The sequence below is a fragment of the Nicotiana tabacum genome, chromosome 23 (genome assembly GCF_000715075.1).
Source record: "Nicotiana tabacum cultivar K326 chromosome 23, ASM71507v2, whole genome shotgun sequence".
In the NCBI taxonomy this organism is placed as follows: domain Eukaryota; kingdom Viridiplantae; phylum Streptophyta; class Magnoliopsida; order Solanales; family Solanaceae; genus Nicotiana; species Nicotiana tabacum.
The window spans coordinates 27,317,502-27,338,653 of NC_134102.1; the positions used below are offsets into that span (position 1 = coordinate 27,317,502).

A 21,152-nucleotide genomic window follows, 5' to 3' on the forward strand; every position below is an offset into this window, starting at 1 on the left:
ACTTACAGCTTATTTAGATGGTTGTATTGTATTGTATTGTATTGTATTGTATTGTATTATATTGTATTGTATTGTCTCTTTTCGTCTTCTTGAGCCGATGGCCTTTCGGAAACAGCCTCTCTACTTCCTCGAGGTAGGGGTAAGGTCTGCGTACACACTACCCTCCCCAGACCCCATTAGTGAGATTTCACTGGGTCGTTGTTGTTGTTGTTGTATTGTATTGTATTGTATTGTATCATATCGTATCGTATCGTATTATATTGTATTGTATTGTATCGTATCGTATCGTTTTGACGTATACAATATTTGGATAGATTATATTGTTTGTTGTCGTTTCATGATGTCATACACACAACAATATGAAGAATAAACTTGTAATATTATAAATAAAATTAAGGTACTAGGTAATATTATTATATAAAAAGATAGGGTAAAGGATAAAATAAAATACTTTAATAATAAAAAAGGGCAAGATGAGAGAAAAATAAGATAATAACGTGACCACACCAAATATGTCGTTCCATAAGGTGATACTTTTCGTGGTTATGTAACGACGAATTTAACAATATGATACAATAAAATTTAAGTAACAATCAAAATAAACATTATATTTAAAGTAACAATACGATACAATACAACCGGTAACAACCATCCAAACAAATTGTTAATCAATTTCACTCAAAATTGAGATATAAACTACAAGATATATTCTCTATCAGTTGCAAGAACACTCAATCTAAACAAATCATAAATTTATAAATTTCGAATATTAAATTCAAAGTTTTGAAACTTTTTAATGGATGTCAATAGAAAACCCGTTGCTCAATTTTAGAGGCAATTTTTTTGCCATTTTCATCTGCATTGTGAGAGAAGTACCAATTTTAGGTGATAAGTACGAGGGAGAGAATGGGACGTGAAATCTTTTGAAAAATAGATGAAATTCAAATTTTTAGGAGAGTTGCTGAAAGAGAGAGAATGTGATGCAAAATTAAATAAAAATGATAAATAAATTTCTATTATAGTATAGCTAGGAATATTTCCCAAAGATAATGGTGAGGTTTCCGGAATAAGCTTTTTGGATTTTTGCGTCAAATCAAGTTGCACTTGCTTTACCGTTTCAAATTATGTTATTTAGTTAAAATTTTTGGTGCTATTTCACTAATGTTTGAATTTCACTAAAGATGATCTTAGTTTGGGCTTTATTTAAGTTCCTTAACATTTACAATAATGGGCTAAAATTGCAAGTTCAGACTGGTATTAAAATGTTAAAAAATAAAAAATATAATAAAGTATTGAAATATTTACATATTATATTATAATAAATATTTTTATATACAATATAACTTTAAAAATTATATACATATAGTGTCGGGTTTGGGTTTAATTGTTTAGTTAATATCAAACTAAATCAATAATTGTGGGGGTTCTCTTTTTCAATACTAAACCAAATCTAACCAAATCACTAATTGATTTTTTTAATTTGACTGGATTTAATCGGTGCGATACAGTTTGTCGGTTTTTTGTGTGCAGTTTGTTAATTTATCGGTTTTCTTTGTACACCATGGGTTAATACTACGATTAGGGCCGATTCAACCCCTTCCCTTTCTGGATCCGGCCCATATAGTCTAATTAAGAAATGGGCCCAAATGTGCAAAATCCAGTATATAAACTCCCTCCATCCTATTCTAACACGTTTCTTTGGTTGTTAGGGTTTTCCAGTCCTTGTTCGTAAAAAAGGTAATGTCCTCTCTTTACCCTGTGCTATACTTTAAATTATTGTATTATTGTATTTTAAGGCTTTTACTTACATAAAACTTCGGTAATTTATTTGATTTTCTGGTAAAAGATTATCGTAATGTAGGGTCTTTTGATTGTTAAAAACGCAGGATAAAATAACCGATTTTCTGCTTTATTTGCCCATTTCGTTGCAATAACTTGTCATTTGAAATTAGGGTTTAAGATAGGAAGAATATAAGCATATGAAGAACTAGGGTTTACTGTAAAAAAAAATCGCAAAATGGTGTTAGTATGTGTTGGTATTAACTGTTTGATCAGATTCTTGAAAAATTATTTGTTGAGTTCTTTTAGGTTGTACGGGTGGTGAAGATGAGGCCTATTTTCGTTGGGAACTTCGAATATGATACCCGCCAATCAGAACTGGAACGGTTTTTCTCCAAGTACGGAAGAATAGAGCGCGTTGACATGAAATCTGGTATAGCTTATTTCCTCTCTTTTTTAATGTTCAGCCTTTAAGATATTTATACGTTTTAGAAAATATCTTAACTTCTAGTAGTACTTTTTTGTAATTGCATAGTATTGGTATGAGATTTGTTTAAATGGAATTTGTGGTCAGTGTACAACTTGTTTGGGACCGAGGCATATTAGTACTAGTTATTGTAGAGGGTTTGCTTACTTATTGTCCTTGTGTTATTTTTGGGATTGAGACTAAGATCGGTTGACTACTCAGTGGGCACTTGCTGAACCTCTCTTAGATTTTCTTTTGATCATTTTCTTAAAAGGCAAAGTTGTGACTCGCCTGAACTGGTCTTGAGGTGACCAGTTGGGGTTTAATTCTCATGGAGATAATGCTGTGTGTTTTCCCCTTGCATGCTTTATGTGTTGGGTAGGGGTCTTCTACGCGTGCCTTGGATTGCATATTCTAGACAGAATATAACTTCTTCATTTTATTTTATTTTAAGTATATGGCTGCAACTTGTGTGAAATGTTTTCTATGATTAGTAGGAGTATATTTTTATATGTTAGTTATTTTTGAAAATTTTGTAAGTTAGAAATTAATGGGGCTCAAGAGACCTAGGCTTATCCGATGATAGTTAAAACACCCTGCCATGTGCCTCCGCCTTTTTAAGCATTGCTTTTGAGATCATGATCCTCGCAATTCTTGGCACAGAAAGAATAGTAGAAATTTTTTAATGACTTCATTCTATGAAATTGTTAACGTGAGTTACATTTTCAACAATATGAACTTTAGTTTTTTTTTTATTTGTTGGAAAGTTTTTGTATACTAGTCTGATAGTGTTATCGTGTTATCTTTTTGGGATCTTATCTAATCCATATCTTGTTTAATCATTCCGCTTTGGAAAGTATTTTCTTATTTGAGGTGCATTATAAGTTATAGTCTTTTCCCTCTCGGGATAGTTGACTATAAGTATTTTTGGTTAAACAAAATTACCTAGCTATTTGACTATATTTGTGTAGCATGTACGCATGATACATGTGACTTGTCAAGACATAATGTGGAACCGAATATTTTATTTGGAGAAGATCTCCGCATTCAAGTGTTTATTTTGCCGCAGGCACATCTACTAAGGAAAAAGAGCTTCTATCATGGCTCAACACTCCTGTGCCAAAAAAACTTCTAATGCAAGGAAACCTATCTGCCTGCCTGCTCTCCCCCTTCTCACTGATGGAATTGTTCTGCATTTCTTGCATCGATCTTCTGTCATTCACTTACTCGATGCTCATGTTGGCTTATCACAAGAATGATCATGATGGGATCAGTCGGTTCATCATGCCATGCCTACCACTACTAATAAGAGGATCAATGAATTATATCATGCCATGTCTACCAATTTTCAAATCGTGCTGTGAAATTGGTGATGCATGCTTAGCAATGTCTACTCAGACTTGACTTTAAACCTTTAATAAGCCTTCATCTTGACCATCATCATCATCATCATCATCATCATCATGATCTAGTTCATGCAAGGCTTCTACCTCCTTAATTTCCTCAAGCCCTCACATACTTGCAGGTGTTGTACGTTATTTAATTTCTGAAGGAGATGAGAACTTTGATTTAGCTGATGTATACTCTACCGAAAAGTCTTCTTTAGAGACCATATCTTACTGTTCTTTCAACCTTATAATGAACTCTCTTTACAACTACAGGGTTTGCTTTTGTCTACTTTGAGGATGAGAGAGATGCAGCAGATGCCATCCGTGGGACTGACAACATGCCATTTGGGTATGAAAGGCGCCGTCTATCAGTGGAATGGGCAAAAGTAATGTTTCTGTCTTCATCTTTCCCAAAATTTGAGAAATGCAATCCGTTAGACATTTCCTCCCCCGAAAGGAAGTACGATCTCTTGATAATTGGCATCTTATTAATTATGACGACTTTGATTGACAGGGTGAACGTGGTAGACACCGTGATGGCCCTAAGTCTGGTGGAAACCAGAGACCAACCAAAACATTGTTTGTCATAAACTTTGACCCTACTTGTACTAGAACCCGAGACATAGAAAGACACTTTGAACCGTACGGCAATGTCCTTCATGTTCGCATACGTCGCAATTTTGCCTTTGTGCAGTTTGACAATCAGGAGGATGCCACAAGAGCTTTGGAGTGTACACACATGAGGTTAGTAGGATATTTCATTCTATTTCTAATGGTTGCAATATCTTATCTGTTTGTTTCCTGATAAGAAGTGAGTTGTTAATACATTTTACAGTAAGATCTTGGACAGAGTGGTTTCTGTAGAGTATGCTTTGAAGGATGACGATGAGAGAGGGGACAGATATAACAGCCCTAGAAGAGATTATGGCAGGCAAAGGGATAGCCCTTATCGGAGGTCACCAAGCCCGATGTATCGCAGGGGCCGACCTAGTCCAGATTATGGCCGACCTCATAGTCCTGTTCGTAATGGTCCATCGTATGACAGATACAATAATAGTCCAGATTATGGAAGGTATCGCAGGTAAAAAAAAACTTTCCTTTTTTTTATTTGGTTTTTAACTGTCATTTCTTTCTTGATGCAAGTAGGAGACATTTGTTCACATTTTATCTTTTGTATTTTTCAGCAGGTCTCCTGTTCGAAGGTCGAGAACTTGAGTCAGTACTTTATCTGGGAGAGCTTCTGCTGTCATAATGTAAATGCTTGGGTGGCTGGTGCAGTCTGTTGTGTAGGGGAAGATCAGTCTTTCACCAATGTAGTGGATTGCATTTTGTTGCTTTTAACTTGGTGGATTGTGGCTTGTAATTTTAGCTGTCAGAAAACATTGCGTAGTAGAATCAATTGCATGTGCATGTTGAATCCATTAGCTCATGTTTTGCAGAATTGTGTGAAGTTTAGCGAATGAGTTTTAGCACACTTTTTACATTTCTAACAGGCTTCACATGATAATAGACAAATAAAATGAAAAGGTGCAGGGTCTGTGTTCTGTACTGGTATCTTTGTATTCCTGAAGAAAGTGTTCTAAGATTCAAGTCACTTCCATCTGTTTCTCAACACCTCAGACCGCTTTCTCTTCTATTTCTGTTCTCGTGCCAATGTTTTACCTATGCCTGTTAATCGGGCCGGGCTGACCTGTTTACGGCCCCGGTCCAGCCTGGTACTGTAGCGTGGGCGGGCTGGGACGGGTTGGGCGGGGAGCGGGTTTCAAACGAATAGTTTTTTGATACCGTTGCACTTGAACTCGCTAAGCCCGTTAAACCCTTTAACGGGTTGTAAACAGGCTACAACCTGGTTTAGCCCGTTAACCCGTTAGCGGGTTGTTAACGGTTCAGCCCGTTTATTAATGTTTTTTTTTTTTAAATTTTTTTTTTTAATGGACCAACTGCTTGTATTTCTGATCTACACAAATATTTAGAAATATTATATAATTATTATGCTAATATTTGTTGATGCTTTTGCTGTTGTAGATTTAAATATTCCTTCAAGTTCAGTTTCAACATCTAGGACCAGTGCTTTGGATGATAATGATGGGGTTGAAGATTATTTGATTTGGTCTACACTAGGGGAGCATCAACAAACCAGTAGCAGGAATATTGATGAACTTCAATTCTACTTGCAAAAGTCAGCACAGCCCCGCACAAAGGAATTTCTACCACTAGGTTCGTGGAGGAGCAACTCAAATAAATTTCCTGTTCTTTCGGCCATGGCTCGAGACGTGCTAAATGTGCCGATTTCAACAGTCGCATCAGAGAGCGCATTTAGCCAAGAAAGACAACAACTAGGAGATACCCATCATTCATTGGGTAACAACGCTTTGAAAATTCTAGTGTGCTTCATAGATTGGATAAGATCATAACGACGAAATCAAGGGCGTGACGAGGTAGATGAAGCGGAGGACCAAGAAATTGGAGATATAATGGTTTATGGTGCTGATTCAACCAATGTCGGAAACCAAGAACCTCATGTTGACATGTATGAACTTACAAAAATGATGCAAAACATGTAATGTACTATTTTTTTATTTTTTTATAATTGTTGTAAACTTTTAATTTGCAAGTTCAAAAATAACAAAATCAAAAAAGAACTTGCAACTTAATTTGAAGTATTATATATTATTCAATAAAAATATAAAATGAAAGTTTTCGGAGCTTGATCCTTACATATTGCCTATTGTTCTTATTAAATAATTTTTTGTAGCCGCTTACTTTCAAATTTTAATTTTAAAATTATAAAATTCAAATTTCAAATTTAAAACTTTAAACTTTAAAGTTTAATTCTAAGCCTTAAAAGTTTTCAAATACTTAAGTATCAATAACATTGAATAAGAAAAATAAAATTTACTTTAAAAAAAAAATAAATTTCCACGGCCCGCTAACAGCCCACTAAGCTCGAACCCGTACGGAAAAAAAAAATCCAAAAAAGTATAGCCCGCTAACTCAGCCCGCTAACATCCCGCAACGTTAAACGGACGGGCTGTTTTTTTTGTGTCCAGCCCGCCCGTTAAACACCCATAGTTTTACCTCAATAAAGATTCTACGTGTAGTCACAAAAGAAAATTCTTGCAGTTTAGGAAAATTTGGTATAGTTAGATAATAGTCTCAAATTGTGTTTTTCTTTTATCAAACTGTCATATTTTATCCATTCCTCTCTTGAAAATCAAGCTAGAATTAAAGAGATTAAAATTATATATAAAGGGGGTTGGGATGGGGGAGGGCAGGCCGGCAGGAGACAAGGAGAATACGAAATAGAAAGAGCATATAAGAATTTAAAACACCGAAAAAAGTACATATATTTTACGAAAGAAACGATCAATGAAGCAGACGGGAATCATAAGACTTATGTACATCTAAGTTACAACATTTGAAACTTGTAACTTCCAAATCTGAACCTGTATTAATTTTGGCGATTCACTCCTATTATCTGATCTCTCCTTGATATTGCATAATTGAATCAACTAGGACACAAATCTATGAACAAATTGACTTAAGATACAGTCCATCATATATACTAATAATGAAGGCTAGCTCTTCAGCATATTTTTTCATTTCATATTTTTGGATTGACAAATTAAGTGAGAATGAATGAGACAATAACAAACTCAACAAGAGGGTTGTGCCAACTCTCTTTGGAGTGCCTTATCAAGCCAGGCTTCAGCATCTTGCATCATTTCTGGACTAAGTCTAACCATGAGTATACAAAACTCAGTTTCATTCAATGCTCCATCTCCATCTAAGTCTCCTTCTCTTACCATAGCCTCTGCATCTTCTCTGCTCATGCCTTCCATTCCAAGAAGCCCCGAATTCTTCTGTAAACTCGCCGATGTGATCAAGCCATTTTTCGGGTCAGCTAGTAGCCTGAATCCTCCACATAGCTCCGCGACAAACGTCTCCACGTCCAATTTTTCTGCCATCACAGGTAACAGGTCTTGATATTCTGTTGCTGCTTCACCAACTTTACTTGCCATTGTTTTTTGGAAGAAAAGCAATGGTATGAATAAAAGGTATTGTTTGGCACAAGGAAAGTTGGAAACTCTATTTATAGTGCTATCTAACAGTAAGTATTTTCGTGAATATTGTGGAAGTATGAGTATTGTTACATTGTCAACTGGCAAGGATTTGATCATTGATTTTGGAAGTTAGGAAAGGGAAAAGAGAGTGGGGATGGACTATGTAGCCTATGGTCCATATTAAATCAAATGGTACCTTCTGAATGGATGGTTTGGGTATGGCCTCGAATTTGTAATCTACTGATGCTATTTTTATTTAATACTCCATCTGCTTTAATTTACGTGAACATATTTGATTGAGCACAAAATTTAAGAAAAAAGAATAGATATTTGAACTTGTGGCGTAAAATAAGACACATATATTTTGTGTAACTATAAATTATTGCATCAAAGTAAATTATTTTCAAATATGAAAAGTGATCATTCTTTTTAGCACAGACTAAAAAGAAAATAAAGGGATGAAATACTATTTAGGACTATTCTTTTTGGTTTTCGGTTGAGTTGAGAAGTACTCCATCACTTTGGGGTAAAATATTCCTTGTTAAAGGCGACTTCATTTTTAAGACGAGAAACCCAAATCTTTAGTTAAGGATTGAAAAGATATTTACAATCCCACACACCCTTTGGTGGTATACTATACTATCTTTCTTCTATATTTCAAATTCAAAGAGCGGTTTACACTACTCCTGTATGAAATTTTCCTGTTTCTGAAATTACATAAATGTACTTGCAAAAAGCAGCTTCTAGTCTTCTACCAAGCAAGAATAATGTTCATCCCGCAAAAAGAAAAGAAAAAAAAATCTCCAAATGCTTTTTAACAAAAATATATTCTTTGTACCGATTTTCCTATATAAGTAGCTAATTTAACAGAGATATTGGACTTTCTATAGATTATTGTAACTCAACAAAATGTAGACAAATTATCTTAATGATGATAACCTTTAGATTTTTTTTTAGTTTTCCATTACGGTCCACATTAAGTTTGCGACTAACTCAGATTCGCACGGCATAAGGTTCGATAAATGAAAAATGCTTCCCTACAAGAATTCTTTTCTTTTTCAGGACTCAATATGAAACATTTAGTTATTCATCTCACCCGAATTCTTGGGGTGACAAACTTTAAAATTAAAAGAACTTATTCTTCGGTTAGTTATTGAATGTAGTGGCCGGGCACATGTAACAGGTAGATATCGATCATACCTCTTTGTCGAAAAATTATATTATATAAATAGGTAAATTTTTTTTTTTTTATGTATATATACTATATGTTGAATCTCTTTAACTTTTGCTTGTATTTAAATATTTATATTTTAACACTCATCATAAAAATTCTAGCTCCGTAACCGAATGAATAGGAAAGGATGAGGTACTTGAAGTTGTTTTGAAGTTGTCAACAGCATCATATACGTTTCTGATAAATAATTTATATCCACTGATTTATTGGAGAAGATCATTTTTAATTTATTCTAAAAAGAGGGTTTCGAGGAAAGTTCATAGGAATTGTGAATGGTGGAGGTGACTTGTGACTTTAGCACATCAACTGTCACGACGAAACTTTTGCTAATACTTCTCCTTCTTGGAAGCTTCCTCACATTTGTTCTCTTTCTATATCTATTATGTCTTGTTTTTCCTATGTATGGACTATACCCTATTTATTTATTAAGTTTAGCTTCTGTATATTCAAAACCAGCTACTGCTCCGTCTAGCCTATCTTCCTGTCCAGCTGTTTTTTATGTTGGGTTGCACAATTAATCTCATATTGATGGAGGCGGATTCAGGATTTCAAAAGGATGAGTGCACTATTGTGAAGATGTGGATCTAAAATTTATATTTGACGGCTTTAACTTTAGTCTCTTACCATGAACCCACTACACTTTTGAAATTATAGGTTGAAAATTATATTCTTTTTGAAATTCTTGTAATTTTTACATACATATCTATACTCTGTGCCAAAAATAAGACCGTTCAGAGTGAAATTTGAACTGCCAATTTCACTTGTAGAGGTGCACCCAATAATAATTGCACCATAAGAGTCTTTGAGCATGGGTTCACGCTAGGGGTGGATTTCGGTTGGTTCGGTTCGGTTGCGAATATTACCGGTTATCGGGTATCGGTTAGTCGTTTATCAATCTTTATTGGTTCGGTTATCGGTTTACCCAATAAGAATAAAAAATATCGAAAATTTCATGTTTTTGTTATAGAAATCGTGATCATACCGTTAAGAGAAAGGAACTAAATTTTTGTTCTTGACAAAAAAAAAAGGGATTAAATTCTAACTATAGAAAAGAAAACTTTCTTTGCATGTGAAAATCCCAACAAATGATCTCAATTTTCAAAGTTATAAGTTAGGAGTAGGTATTAAGACATTTAACAATTTAATCTTACAAACTCTTTCAGTACATGCGAGCATAATCCACAGGGAAAAAATAAAATTCTAATTTTGTAAATGCTAAAGAATCAGTGCAACAAAAGAAACAAATAGAAAAACAAAAAAAACTGAATAATTAATTTTTTAAAGTTTAAAACTTAAAATAAAGAATGAAGAAGAGAAAGTCAGAAAAGTTTAAAACTTATCTAAGGATTAACTGCATAGAGAATTAAGAGAATGAGAGAATGAAGTCATAAGGTAGCTTTATATACTTAGTGGGTAAAATTATAATTTTGATAAAGCTTGTTGGGTTATCGGTTAAACCGTTAATAAAATTAGCAAACCGAGACCCGAACCAATAACCCAATTATCAAATAATATTAAACCATTACCGAACCATTTATCCAATAACCTAATATTAATAACCCAATAGCATTTTATCAGTTCGGGCTATCGGTTATACCCGATATATGCCCATCCCTAGTTTACACACATATATTTAAGTAATTTTGAAAAAATATAATATTGTTATACATAGTTTAAAAAGAGAAGTATGTGTTCACGTGAACCCATATCCCTCAACTTGGATACGTCTCTGCATATTGGTGACCCGATGACACGGGAGCCGATGATCAAAGTCCCGATGAATGATAGATGTAATTATAATGGTCTTAAAGTAGCGAAATTCCTTGTGGGATAAGTTCAGACTATTTGAGGGATGACAAATTTTGTGCTCTTAACAATGTCAAAATTCTACACTGTCAAATTAAGATGACTTATAATAACAAATAATTGTCTATATATATTTTTTGTCTACGTTACCTGAATATAATACTCCATCCAATCCGCTGTATTTATGAGTTTTATTTTCCTTTTTAGTCTCCTTAATAAAAGAATATATATATATATATATATATATTTTTATATTTGAGCGTGCTTTTAATTTCAATAATATTTCTATTTTTACCCTTAATAAGAAACTTTCATATAAAATCATAAAATTCATAGAATTTCTTGATGTGTTATGCGCACCATTAATTTAACATCATAGATTCACAAGTGTTTCTTTACATTTTTGAATATCATGTCTAGTCAAACATATATAAATACAAATTACAATGAGAACTTTCAAGTAAATACATGTGTGAAAATGATATCTTCGAATATATATATTCCTGCCAAAGTGGTGCTGTGTTATTCTCCCATTATTATTTGCTTTATGTCTGAGCATACGTTAGAAACTAAAATGAATAAATAAAACCCGTTGGTTTTATCATGTTGTATGGTATATTCTCTATGGATAGTTATCACATCACCTTGAGAAATAGTTAGCAGTTTGGACTCTTCTTCCTGGCTGCAATAAGAGAAAAATAATAGGAATTTCATGTAAATGGAACTTCTTCTCTCTTGTATCTTTTTGTAATTTTTAATCCTTTATTTAGGGTAGGTAGTATTAATTATGGAGGACTGAGGAATATTACGTCGAACTCCTTTACACAGTAAATATGAAATACTATTAGGGGGTTTGGTAAAGTATAGGAATAATACTGAATTGAATAGGATGTATTAGTAGTGTTGAAATTAGTATATTGAGATTATTTTTTATAGACTGTTTGATTTGGTGTAATAAATACTTTAAAAAAATAGTTCTTTCTTTATACATACTTATCCATGTATTATTGTTGAACTTATGCAGTCCCAACGAACTTCATTTCGACTAATGCTTTGTTCGCTTGTCACAAGAAAGAAAAAAGAAACATTTTGACTTTGTCCAAAAGTATAAGCTCCCGGTACCTTCATCCCGCACATTTTTGGGACATACATTCTAATATGTATTAAAGTGGCTCTGCATTTGAATTTCAAAGGAAAATATTACTGAACAAGCTAAGGTATTACCTATATTATTAGTCTCTAGATACACGTGTATTACATATAGAATAACCCATATTTTAAGTGTTACGTGTAAAATGTAAAGGATACGGTCATACGGATCCAAGAAGTTGCACTCTTTTTAGCTTTGTCAATAAAACTAATATCGATTACTGTAAATAAATTATTAAATACATCATTATCATTGAAGAAATATGTAAATATTAATACAAAATAAAAAAACTAATTTGCAGGTGTACTCATGACTAAATGTTGATCATGAAATAATGATATTAATTTAGGTTACAAACTGTTATTAAAGTGTTATATAATACAAAGCAAAGAGCAATTCAACATTTGGCAGAGATTACCTTCTTCCTTTAAAAGAAACACCTAAAAAAAAAAATAAGTAAATACATGTCTCTCCTTTTGCATAAATGGTGTACTACCACAATATGCATTTTGACAAGTAAAAAATGATCATTCAAAAAGCAGGAATAATATAGATATTCATATTATCAATATTTTAAAAGCTTGATCAAACACTAATTGTTGCTCGAAAGTATTTTTCAAACTAATTAGCCAAACACAAACTGCTTATTACCAAAAATACTTTTAAAAAAATATTTTTCAAAATAAGTTAGATTTTTGAAGCTTGACCAAACAGTCTCTAAGACTATCGGGGGATACAATTTAAATAGTAGCCTCAAAATACGCCATTTGCACAAAGGCCCCAGAAACCAATAAGTGTGGATCCAACCAAAACCATATACAACCATTAGCAACGTACAGGTAAGCCTAATGAACCACGCTTACTTCTTTTACAACCAGCAACAGACTGCAGATTAGAAATTAAGGACCAATCATATATATTTACAAGTTAAATTGTCGTGACATTTGCATCCTTGCAAAGAACGGGGGAAGCTGTGGCTAATTTATAAAAAGAAAAGAAAAGAAAAAGAGAAAACAAAGCCAAGATTGGAACAAACAAAACTATACAACTATCTAAAGTTATATAGGTTTATATGATCTTCACATACTCAAATATCCGCCTATAAAATGATTTCCATTATGTCTAAAACGTGACCAAGATCCTCCACGGATTCAAGTTATAAAGTTACGCATAGCAAGAAGGGCAGTCCGGTGCACTAAACTCCCGCTAAGCGCAAAGGGTTTAATATATGCAGCCGTACCCTGCATTTCTGCAATAGACTGTTTCCGCGGCTTGAACCCGTGACCTTCTGATTACGTGTAGTAAAAGAAGAAACGCTAATCGTTAATCTATGAGAAAAACTTGGATATATGAAGAAAGTTGTCAGCCACTCTCATTCAGTTACCTGCCAACTTTTTCTTAGTCGTCCATCGCTTCGTGCAAGTTTCTAGTTCCTCTTCCTTCATTCTTGAGAGTTCTTGAAACCACTCCTGATACTGCAATTCAATTGCTTTGAGCTCCAATTTTAGCTCTGTATCCTCATCTTTGTCAACCAAGGAGGAAAAAGAACTACTCGACAAGCTCATGCCTCTAGAAATTCTGTCGATATCTATATAAGTCAGCTCTGAATCCTTCCCATATTCATTTAATGTATCATCATCGTTTTCCTGCATTGTGCATTCGTCGTGGAACAAGTACCTGAAATCCATCTCCGAGATGCTTGTACTACAACTTTTAGAAACTCCATCATTAACATGATCGTCGAAGCATCCAAACGAATTCTCATTCCTAATATCAGCATTTGCAGTCGTAATCTTAGAAACAACTGATCCTTGAGACTTTTCATCATCAACGGGCACCAAATGCGTTGGCGAATCAAATGTAACATGATGAGAAGTGCCATCTGAATTCACATACATATCACCTTCATTAGTTCGAGCAATTACATGAGTTTCCACATTGAAGTCAGAAATAACATCTTGGTGACCTATGGACTTGTTCGAGCAACCGGTCAAGTCTGTTAGGCAACTTTCTCGCAGTTGTTTGCTTGGACTTCTCCCTCCGCTAGAATGGTCTCCAGAGGAAGGATTCCAAGCTGGAAATATCTTCATTATTAGGTAATCAATAAAGTCAGCAATAAAAGCTACGTCATGATCAGCTAGCTGCAGTTGTTCAACCATCTCTGCCGCAACTAAAGGTGCAGTGTCTGTATCAAGATAGAAAATGAAGTGTATATTTCTTATACTACCTGCAATAACCAAATGTTTGGAATAAGAAAGATGATATCTGATTCCACAATGCTGAAAAGTAAAATAAATGACTTCCTCCATCCTATGTGACGGTGTTTAACTGGTTACGAAGCTTATAACAACAACAACAACCACAGAAAATCATTATAATCCTACACAGATCTTACCCGTATCTTATAAAGGTAGAGCAACTGAGTACAAAGCTTAAGAAAGAATAAAGGCATTTGAAAATTGTGGTTTAAAACAAGCTATAGTCATTTCTGTGACATAAATCATCTCATTAAAAATAAAATGAAAAGTTTAAAGTTAGCTTGTTTCTAAATGTTAAAAGATGTAATTCTTTTTGGAACGGACTAAAAAGAAAAATTTGTCGTAGAAAACGGGATAGAGGGACAAATTGATAGTCATTTACTTACCAGCAGGATCTCTGATTCGAAAGGTCAATGAAATTGAGTTATCGTCATTCTTCTTCCCCATTAATTTAAATTCATTGTTCTGATGACATCTCTGGAATTCCAAAACCGGAACACGAGGACTTCCACAATTAGAGTCTGTACACATAGATTGGTTATACTCTGAATCCACATCCATGGAATGTGGCAAAGGTTTCGACAAACTCAAAGATTTAGGACATTGTTTAGGTAACTGAAATGGATTATGGACCGACTCCTTCAAGTTTTCACATTGAAGAAACGGGTCTTTCAGGAGTTCCTTGGCTGACAACCTCTCGGATGCTACAACCAAACATTTTTCGATGAATCCTTTGACTTCAGAATCAGTAACCTTGCCGAGGGAAGCAGGTTTAATGCCCTGATAATGCAAAGTTCTTTAGTTTGAAGAATGACACAATTTCAAGTAGAGAACACAATTTAAGAATCAAATTATTGAACTTACTGAGCTAACTTTCTTGTAAATTTGAGCAGGATTCTTGCACTCGCTGTAAGGGTACTCAAAAGTTACCATTTCCAGCATACACATTCCGAAGGAATATATATCCACTAGTTCATTATACTCTTCTTCGTAGAGCTCTGGGGCCATAAATTCGGGGGTCCCTTTATATAGCAATAGATAAAGTCAGTACTCCAGAAGAAATCTTGTCCAAAAACAAGAACAACAACAAACTCAGTGTAATTCCACAAATGGACGAAATCTTGTCTAAAATTAAACTACGGGAAATAACCATACCAATAACACTCTTGGCAGTACGCTGCTCCATAATCGTCGCCAATCCAAGGTCCCCAATCTTGATTTCCCCATGATTTCCATTGACAAAAATATTGTCGCATTTCAAGTCCCTGTGAATTATAGGCGGGTTCTGACTATGGAGATAGTCCAAACCTTGGAGAACCTGCCTTCCCCAATTCTTTATAGCCTTCATATCGACACTTTGATACTTCTTACGGTATCTATAGCCATGAAATAAATTAGTACTTTAAGAGAATATATAATAAGCAAATGAAGAAAATGAGAAATTAAACTATCAAGAAAACTCACCGTCTCAAGTTCCCGGATGTGAAGAGCTCGGTGATCATGTTAACTGTCCTCTTCTTGTCATCAATCCATGAATCATATAACTTCATTATATTTTCATGTTTCAACTGTCTCAGAAGATGAACCTCTGAATATAATTTTCCCAAACTTTCTGGTGACAGCAACACATCATCGATTTTCACTCGGCTCCATGCAACTTCAGTTCCCTCAAGTAAGTCAAATGCCTTATAGCTAAAACACAATTCCCTCACATATCAAAATCAACAACAACAACAAGACATCAACAGACCTTACCCCTATAATAGAGAGGCTGTTTCCGATAGACAATTTCAGAATCAAAATGAAAATAAAAAAATAAAACGAGACAAAGTTGAGGAACATACACAGTCTTGAATGCTCCCTTGCCCAATACTTCATTATACTGTAGGAGAAAACAAATGCATGTGCTATAAAGGATTGTCAATGAAATGATACTTTTAAAGCTTTGTCTGCTAAACAAAGGAAACAACAACAACAAATGCAGGTGCTTCTATAAAGAGACTCCCATATCCCCTTTCTTCTTTTCTTATAATTAATATCCATCCAACAACAACAACAACAAACCCAGTATAATTTCACAAATATGGATCTGGGGAGGGTAGTGTGTACTCAACCTTACCCTTACCTTGTGCAGGTAGAGACACTGTTTTCGTTAGACCTTCGGCTCCAAGAAAACATGTAAATCACAACAGTATAGAGAAGAAATAAAGTAGTTTAAAAGTCAGGAAACAGTAAGTAGAACAACCAAATCACGAGCAATATCAGGTACTAATAGAATTTTAAGCATATGAAAATACTAAAAAACGCCATTCCTTAATAACAAGACAAATACCAGCTATGCCTTGTTTATTATTATATAGTATAACAATATAGGAATAGAAATGCAGTTTGAACTTGATAAGAGCAGGATATTATTTCGAGCAATGGTCGTCCTGCCATATAGTATTGCAACAAAAATGAAAGATAAGTAGATCAGCATATATTTAACCATGCTCGTCAGATGATCATGGCTGTCAAATTCTATACATCATTACTACCAAAAATTTAATCAAATTTCTTTCCCTCCTTCTGGTGAGCAATGCCTCCTTTTCTTGAGTAATTTGAATTTTCTCTTAAGCTGCTCGGTTAGTTTCTATTGACCTACCACCATATATATCTTGAATTTTATTTTTCAAATACCTTGGGATCTTCAAGATGACCTTTCTTAACTCCCTTATCTTTTACATCCTTTTTTAAGTTTCCCATTTTTCAAACTCTTACCATTTGACAGTTAATGAAAAACATGTTTAACCAAACCATCTTAAAAATTTAGCAAAACTCACTGCAAATGTGTATAACTCATCAATGCCAATAATTTTTCCAATAAAGCAACATTGACATTGTTTTCTAATAAAATTGCCATGGCACTTGGTTTTGAACTACTAATCAAAACCAGCCAAGGAATTATTGAATTGCAGGTTCTTGATTTGCTCTGACCATTCGCTGTTTTGGAAAAATCTTTATTTGCATCTCAGCTAAGACCACCTCAAATTCTGCCTACATGGTGATAACCTTCTAATAAAATTTAAACTTTTGCATTTGACACAAGCCATCAAACTTAAATAACAGGAAATAACATCTAAACGGGAAAATTGCAATTTTGTTCCTCATGGAATTCAACTTAGAAAATTGAACCTTCAACAACTCAAATCATGTGCTTTTCAGTCAAGCACTATCAAATTTCCAAACTTAACTAAGTTTTAACTGTTAAACAACAACATCGCCTCAGCCTGAACAAGTTTGGGATCATGTTTTTTTATTTAAGATCAACTTATGTCATCATCAATACTAAATAAATATATATAAAAATAGTAATAATAACAATATTAGAAATTCTCTATAATTTTACTGACATATAAATCTATGATAAGGTCAAAATATTCCTAGAAAAACAATAGATTCAAAAACAGCGTGCTAACAAGCCAAAACCTATTTTCAACTAGTAGATATGAATCTTTTTCTTCCATTGTGCCCTATTATTAGCTAAGTCTGCACTAATTCCAAAAAATTATAGATCTTTCGAGACAACTTCATTTCCATGTGATTTAAATGTTAAACCATGTGACTTATTTTGTTGGTAACATCTTATTTTAAATCAACACTTAAATCACTAGAATAATACATGATCACACTACTAAAAGTCCCCCTTTAGTGAAGCGGATTATAACTTAGGGACGTCCCTCAATAGCAAGGCTTTACTGACAGGAAACCGTCGGTACATGGTCGGTCGGTAAATCGCTCCTTAGTAAAAAAAGCAACCAACAGAGTCCCTCAGTAACTATGGCATAACGACAGAAATAAATCTCTCGGTATATTATTAAATAATATAATATTAATAACAAATAACCAATAGGAATTAGAGATCAATTACCCGAACATATCGACCATTGGGGTCTTTCTCAACGTAGTCATTTTGCAAGTAGTGTGCTTCATTAGTCCATCCATTAGATCCGCCTTTGTTATTTGTACAACATCCTAAAGGGTCCCCATTCCCAATTCCAATTCCAGCCCCGGAAATCATTCTGTTCAACAACCAAAAAGCAACAAGAGAAGACAACGAAGAAGAAGAAGGAAAGGAAAAGGGAGAAAAAAAGACAAGAACAAAGACAAGCCAAACAGACAACCTAATAATATTCAAAGGCAGACAAGGATTTTTTCAAGAAAAGGTGACGTTTTTGCATGTCCCAAAAGGCCACGTAGGAAGAAACACACAAGGAAGATAATGTCGAACGTGTGTTGGTGGAACATTTTTTGTCGTCGGAATCGGCCTTGGGAATTGAGAATAGAAGCAATAAGGGCATTATTATGATCGACAAAATTATTAGAAGTCGATGACATGCAGATTGTATTAGATGTCGACATTAACGAGGACAACAATCTTGTATTCACGACCATAACACCACTCTCCATTATACCACGAATTTCTTGATGTGTTCTTCATTCAACACACACCTCTTTTCTCTTTCTCAAGTTCTTCTAACAAAAAACAATTAAAGGATTTTAAGCCAACACTAGTCTTTTTATGTTAAAGAATAAATATAGATGAGAAAAGATTAATGGGATAAAGGATGGAAAGGGCAAAACGAAAAAGTTGGAGAGAAGGAAGGAAAGGGTAGGTTATTAACAAGGGCAAGTGGAATTGATGAAGATATAATAAGAGACCAAACACTTGTGCGATCGGTCTCTGTGTTTAAATAGAAAAAAAATAAAAAAAGAGTTGGAAAAAATTAAAAGAATAATAATGCGGTGAACGTGGATCGAACACGTGACCTTCAGATCTTCAGTCTGACGCTCTCCCAACTGAGCTATCCCCGCTGACTGTTCTATTCTCAAATCATTAGTTTAATATTTGTTAGTTTCAAATTATCTAAATTTTGCAATTCTATGTGAATTTTTTGCAATATATAGAGCTTTCGTTTTGTTTATTAGATATTTTAATTTTAATGTAAAATAAAATTATTCTTGTTGCTTTGGGTTCTATATTTAATAAACTGATCATCAATATAAAGAATATGATTTCGATTAGAACGAGTGGAATAACTACTATAACAACCCAACGTACTTACTTTATACATGCCTCATTGTTAACTCTATAAAAATCATTCACTACCCAAAAAAAAAAAAAAATAATCTGGAATTAGCCTATCCAAATTGGTTCATATTTTTTAAAAATAAAATTTGGAGAATAATATCTTGTGTATAGAGGAAAAATGTGTAAATTGTTTTATTTGGAAGATTTGTGGGTGGAAGAAGATTTTTTCATAAATTAACACCCTATAGTACCTTTATCCAGAAAACTACTCATTGAACAAAACTTAAAGAATCGTTTTTTTAAAAGAGTTTATAAGAAATTCAGAAATTGTTTCACAGAGTCTAATGCCGCCTAACTGTTTGGATACAATAGAAAATGACCAGAATAGTAACTGAAAGAAAAAAGAAAGGAGAAAGATTAGGTATTAGTTGAAGCAGGTAGATTCATTTTCGTTTTAAAAACTACAATTTGCGTAGTGACTTTGTTAAATATTGTTGTTTTCAAGTTAAATTAAAACGCCTTACTTTATTGTATTATGAGATTTAGCCGCCTTCCAATAATATCTAAACAGACTAGTAAATATTATTGGTTAAAGTTCAACTGATATCCACCAATAGTGTAAAGTTTTTTTTTCTTCTTACTATGAGATGGACAGATGGAAAGCAAAATTCAAAAGAAAAAGAATATCTCTTTACAGTGAATGATCTTACAAAGACGTAGAAACCTCAAATCTTTATACGGTATTATCACTTTTATCCTGCGTCATAAACTATTTACATTTAATAGCCGAAAAAATTTATAAAATTTTATAATTTTTGTATATAACATTCAGAATGTATATACATACAAAAATATATATTTTTCGGCTATTATTTTGAGAGCGGCTATTATAGAATAATGAAAACTTCAAAGCCCATAATTCGTAAGCAAGAAAATATAGGGAATAATTATGTTGGAGCCCTTATGTTGGTAGAGACTATGTATACCGAAAAAAGTAATTACTCCCTATGGATATTGGCACAAAGCAAATGAATACAAGATATATTACTTTGCTTATAAAATTCTACTAACTAATAGATACTGGCGAAATATCGTCCAGGGCATTCCAACCAAAATTGATCGGAAGCGAAAACTAACCGAAATCGGTCGAAAACAAAATTACTTGGTCACAAATGTCAAATAACAAATTTCAAATAAATATAGCGACCACCATTGGTCGGTAAATATGGTCCCACAATATCGAAACACTATTTTTGTAACGATCCAACCGGTCCTTTTGAGCATTTGCATTCCGTTTAGCTGTTTGAAGTTTTGAGTAGCTTCATACGATGTATTATGACTTGTGTGAATTATTGGTTTTGGTTTTCAGGTAATTCAGAATTGTTTTGGAAGAGTTGACCAAGTTTACTTTGGTGTATATGGCCTTGGATCGGAGTTTTTATGATTTCGTTAGGTCCGGATGGTGATTTTGGGCTTGAGCGTATGCCCGGTGGTCCGGATGGTGATCCGGATGGTGTTTCTAGGGTTTCGATACTATTTGGCGAAAGTTAAAAATTGAAAGGTTTGGAATGTTCATAAGTTTGATCGAGAGTTGACTTTGATGATACCATATTTGAATTATTGTTCCAGGAGTTGGAATAGGTTCGTTATGTCATTTGAAACTTGTGTACAAAATTTGAAGTCACTTCGGGTTTATTTGATATGAATCATTGTGAGTTTTGGAAATTGAAAGTTCAATAGTTCTTCAAGTTTGATTTGAGGTGCAATTCGTCGTTTCGATATTGTTATGTGTAATTTGAGGCCTCGAATATGTCCGTATTATATTTTGGAACTTTTTGGTATATTCGGACGAGGTTCCGAGGGGCTCGAGTGAGTTTCAGACGTGGTTCAGATCGTTTTGGATCATTTTGACTATGCTGGTTTGGGATGGACTTGG

The 21,152-nt window shown here is 33.9% G+C and overlaps 3 protein-coding genes and 1 non-coding gene across 8 annotated transcripts; 1 reads left to right on the forward strand and 3 right to left on the reverse strand.

The window, feature by feature from the left end:
- The first annotated feature begins 1,662 nt into the window (after nt 1–1,662).
- On the forward strand, nt 1,663–5,245 carry LOC107797842 (serine/arginine-rich splicing factor RS31). 3 transcript variants are annotated; one of them, XM_016620765.2, is made up of 6 exons: nt 1,663–1,737; nt 2,089–2,212; nt 3,907–4,019; nt 4,148–4,377; nt 4,469–4,714; nt 4,818–5,245. In XM_016620765.2, exons 2-6 carry the CDS (start codon nt 2,107–2,109, stop codon nt 4,846–4,848), a joined length of 726 nt encoding a protein of 241 aa, XP_016476251.1. In that variant the 5' UTR covers nt 1,663–1,737; nt 2,089–2,106; the 3' UTR covers nt 4,849–5,245. The 3 variants fall into 3 exon arrangements, with proteins under 3 accessions (XP_016476251.1, XP_016476252.1, XP_016476253.1); XM_016620766.2 differs by having other exon boundaries at nt 4,821–5,245; XM_016620767.2 differs by having other exon boundaries at nt 4,484–4,714.
- A 2,044-nt stretch (nt 5,246–7,289) lies between these two features.
- On the reverse strand, nt 7,290–7,655 carry LOC107797844 (calcium-binding protein KIC). Its single transcript, XM_016620769.2, has one exon. It carries the CDS (start codon nt 7,653–7,655, stop codon nt 7,290–7,292), a length of 366 nt encoding a protein of 121 aa, XP_016476255.2.
- Nucleotides 7,656–12,779: 5,124 nt separating this feature from the next.
- On the reverse strand, nt 12,780–18,823 carry LOC107797843 (serine/threonine-protein kinase WNK8-like). 3 transcript variants are annotated; one of them, XM_016620768.2, is made up of 8 exons: nt 18,056–18,823; nt 15,990–16,027; nt 15,610–15,837; nt 15,301–15,521; nt 15,010–15,167; nt 14,532–14,925; nt 13,272–14,114; nt 12,780–13,175 (listed from the first exon to the last, which is right to left on the reverse strand). In XM_016620768.2, the coding sequence occupies exons 1-8, from the start codon at nt 18,203–18,205 to the stop codon at nt 13,039–13,041; spliced, it is 2,169 nt and encodes a 722-aa protein (XP_016476254.1). In that variant the 5' UTR covers nt 18,206–18,823; the 3' UTR covers nt 12,780–13,038. The 3 variants fall into 3 exon arrangements, with proteins under 3 accessions (XP_016476254.1, XP_075102871.1, XP_075102870.1); XM_075246770.1 differs by lacking the exon at nt 18,056–18,823 and adding an exon at nt 16,271–18,043; XM_075246769.1 differs by having other exon boundaries at nt 12,780–14,114.
- A 103-nt stretch (nt 18,824–18,926) lies between these two features.
- Nucleotides 18,927–18,999, reverse strand: TRNAF-GAA (transfer RNA phenylalanine (anticodon GAA)). The gene has a single exon. It is a non-coding gene; the product is annotated as a tRNA-Phe (tRNA).
- Nucleotides 19,000–21,152: the final 2,153 nt, after the last annotated feature.

What these genes read in the sequence shown, in the direction of transcription:
- LOC107797842 (XM_016620765.2), top strand. Translation starts at nt 2,107, where the DNA reads ATGAGGCCTATTTTCGTTGGGAACTTCGAATATGATACCCGCCAATCA. An exon ending in GCGCGTTGACATGAAATCTG is followed by an intron (nt 2,213 to 3,906) that starts GTATAGCTTATT and finishes TTACAACTACAG; the next exon opens with GGTTTGCTTTTGTCTACTTT. An exon ending in TATCAGTGGAATGGGCAAAA is followed by an intron (nt 4,020 to 4,147) that starts GTAATGTTTCTG and finishes TTTGATTGACAG; the next exon opens with GGTGAACGTGGTAGACACCG.
- LOC107797844 (XM_016620769.2), bottom strand. Translation starts at nt 7,655, where the DNA reads ATGGCAAGTAAAGTTGGTGAAGCAGCAACAGAATATCAAGACCTGTTA.
- LOC107797843 (XM_016620768.2), bottom strand. Translation starts at nt 18,205, where the DNA reads ATGATTTCCGGGGCTGGAATTGGAATTGGGAATGGGGACCCTTTAGGA. An exon ending in AAGGGAGCATTCAAGACTGT is followed by an intron (nt 15,838 to 15,989) that starts GTATGTTCCTCA and finishes ATTGTGTTTTAG; the next exon opens with CTATAAGGCATTTGACTTAC. An exon ending in TCGAATCAGAGATCCTGCTG is followed by an intron (nt 14,115 to 14,531) that starts GTAAGTAAATGA and finishes TGGTTATTGCAG; the next exon opens with GTAGTATAAGAAATATACAC.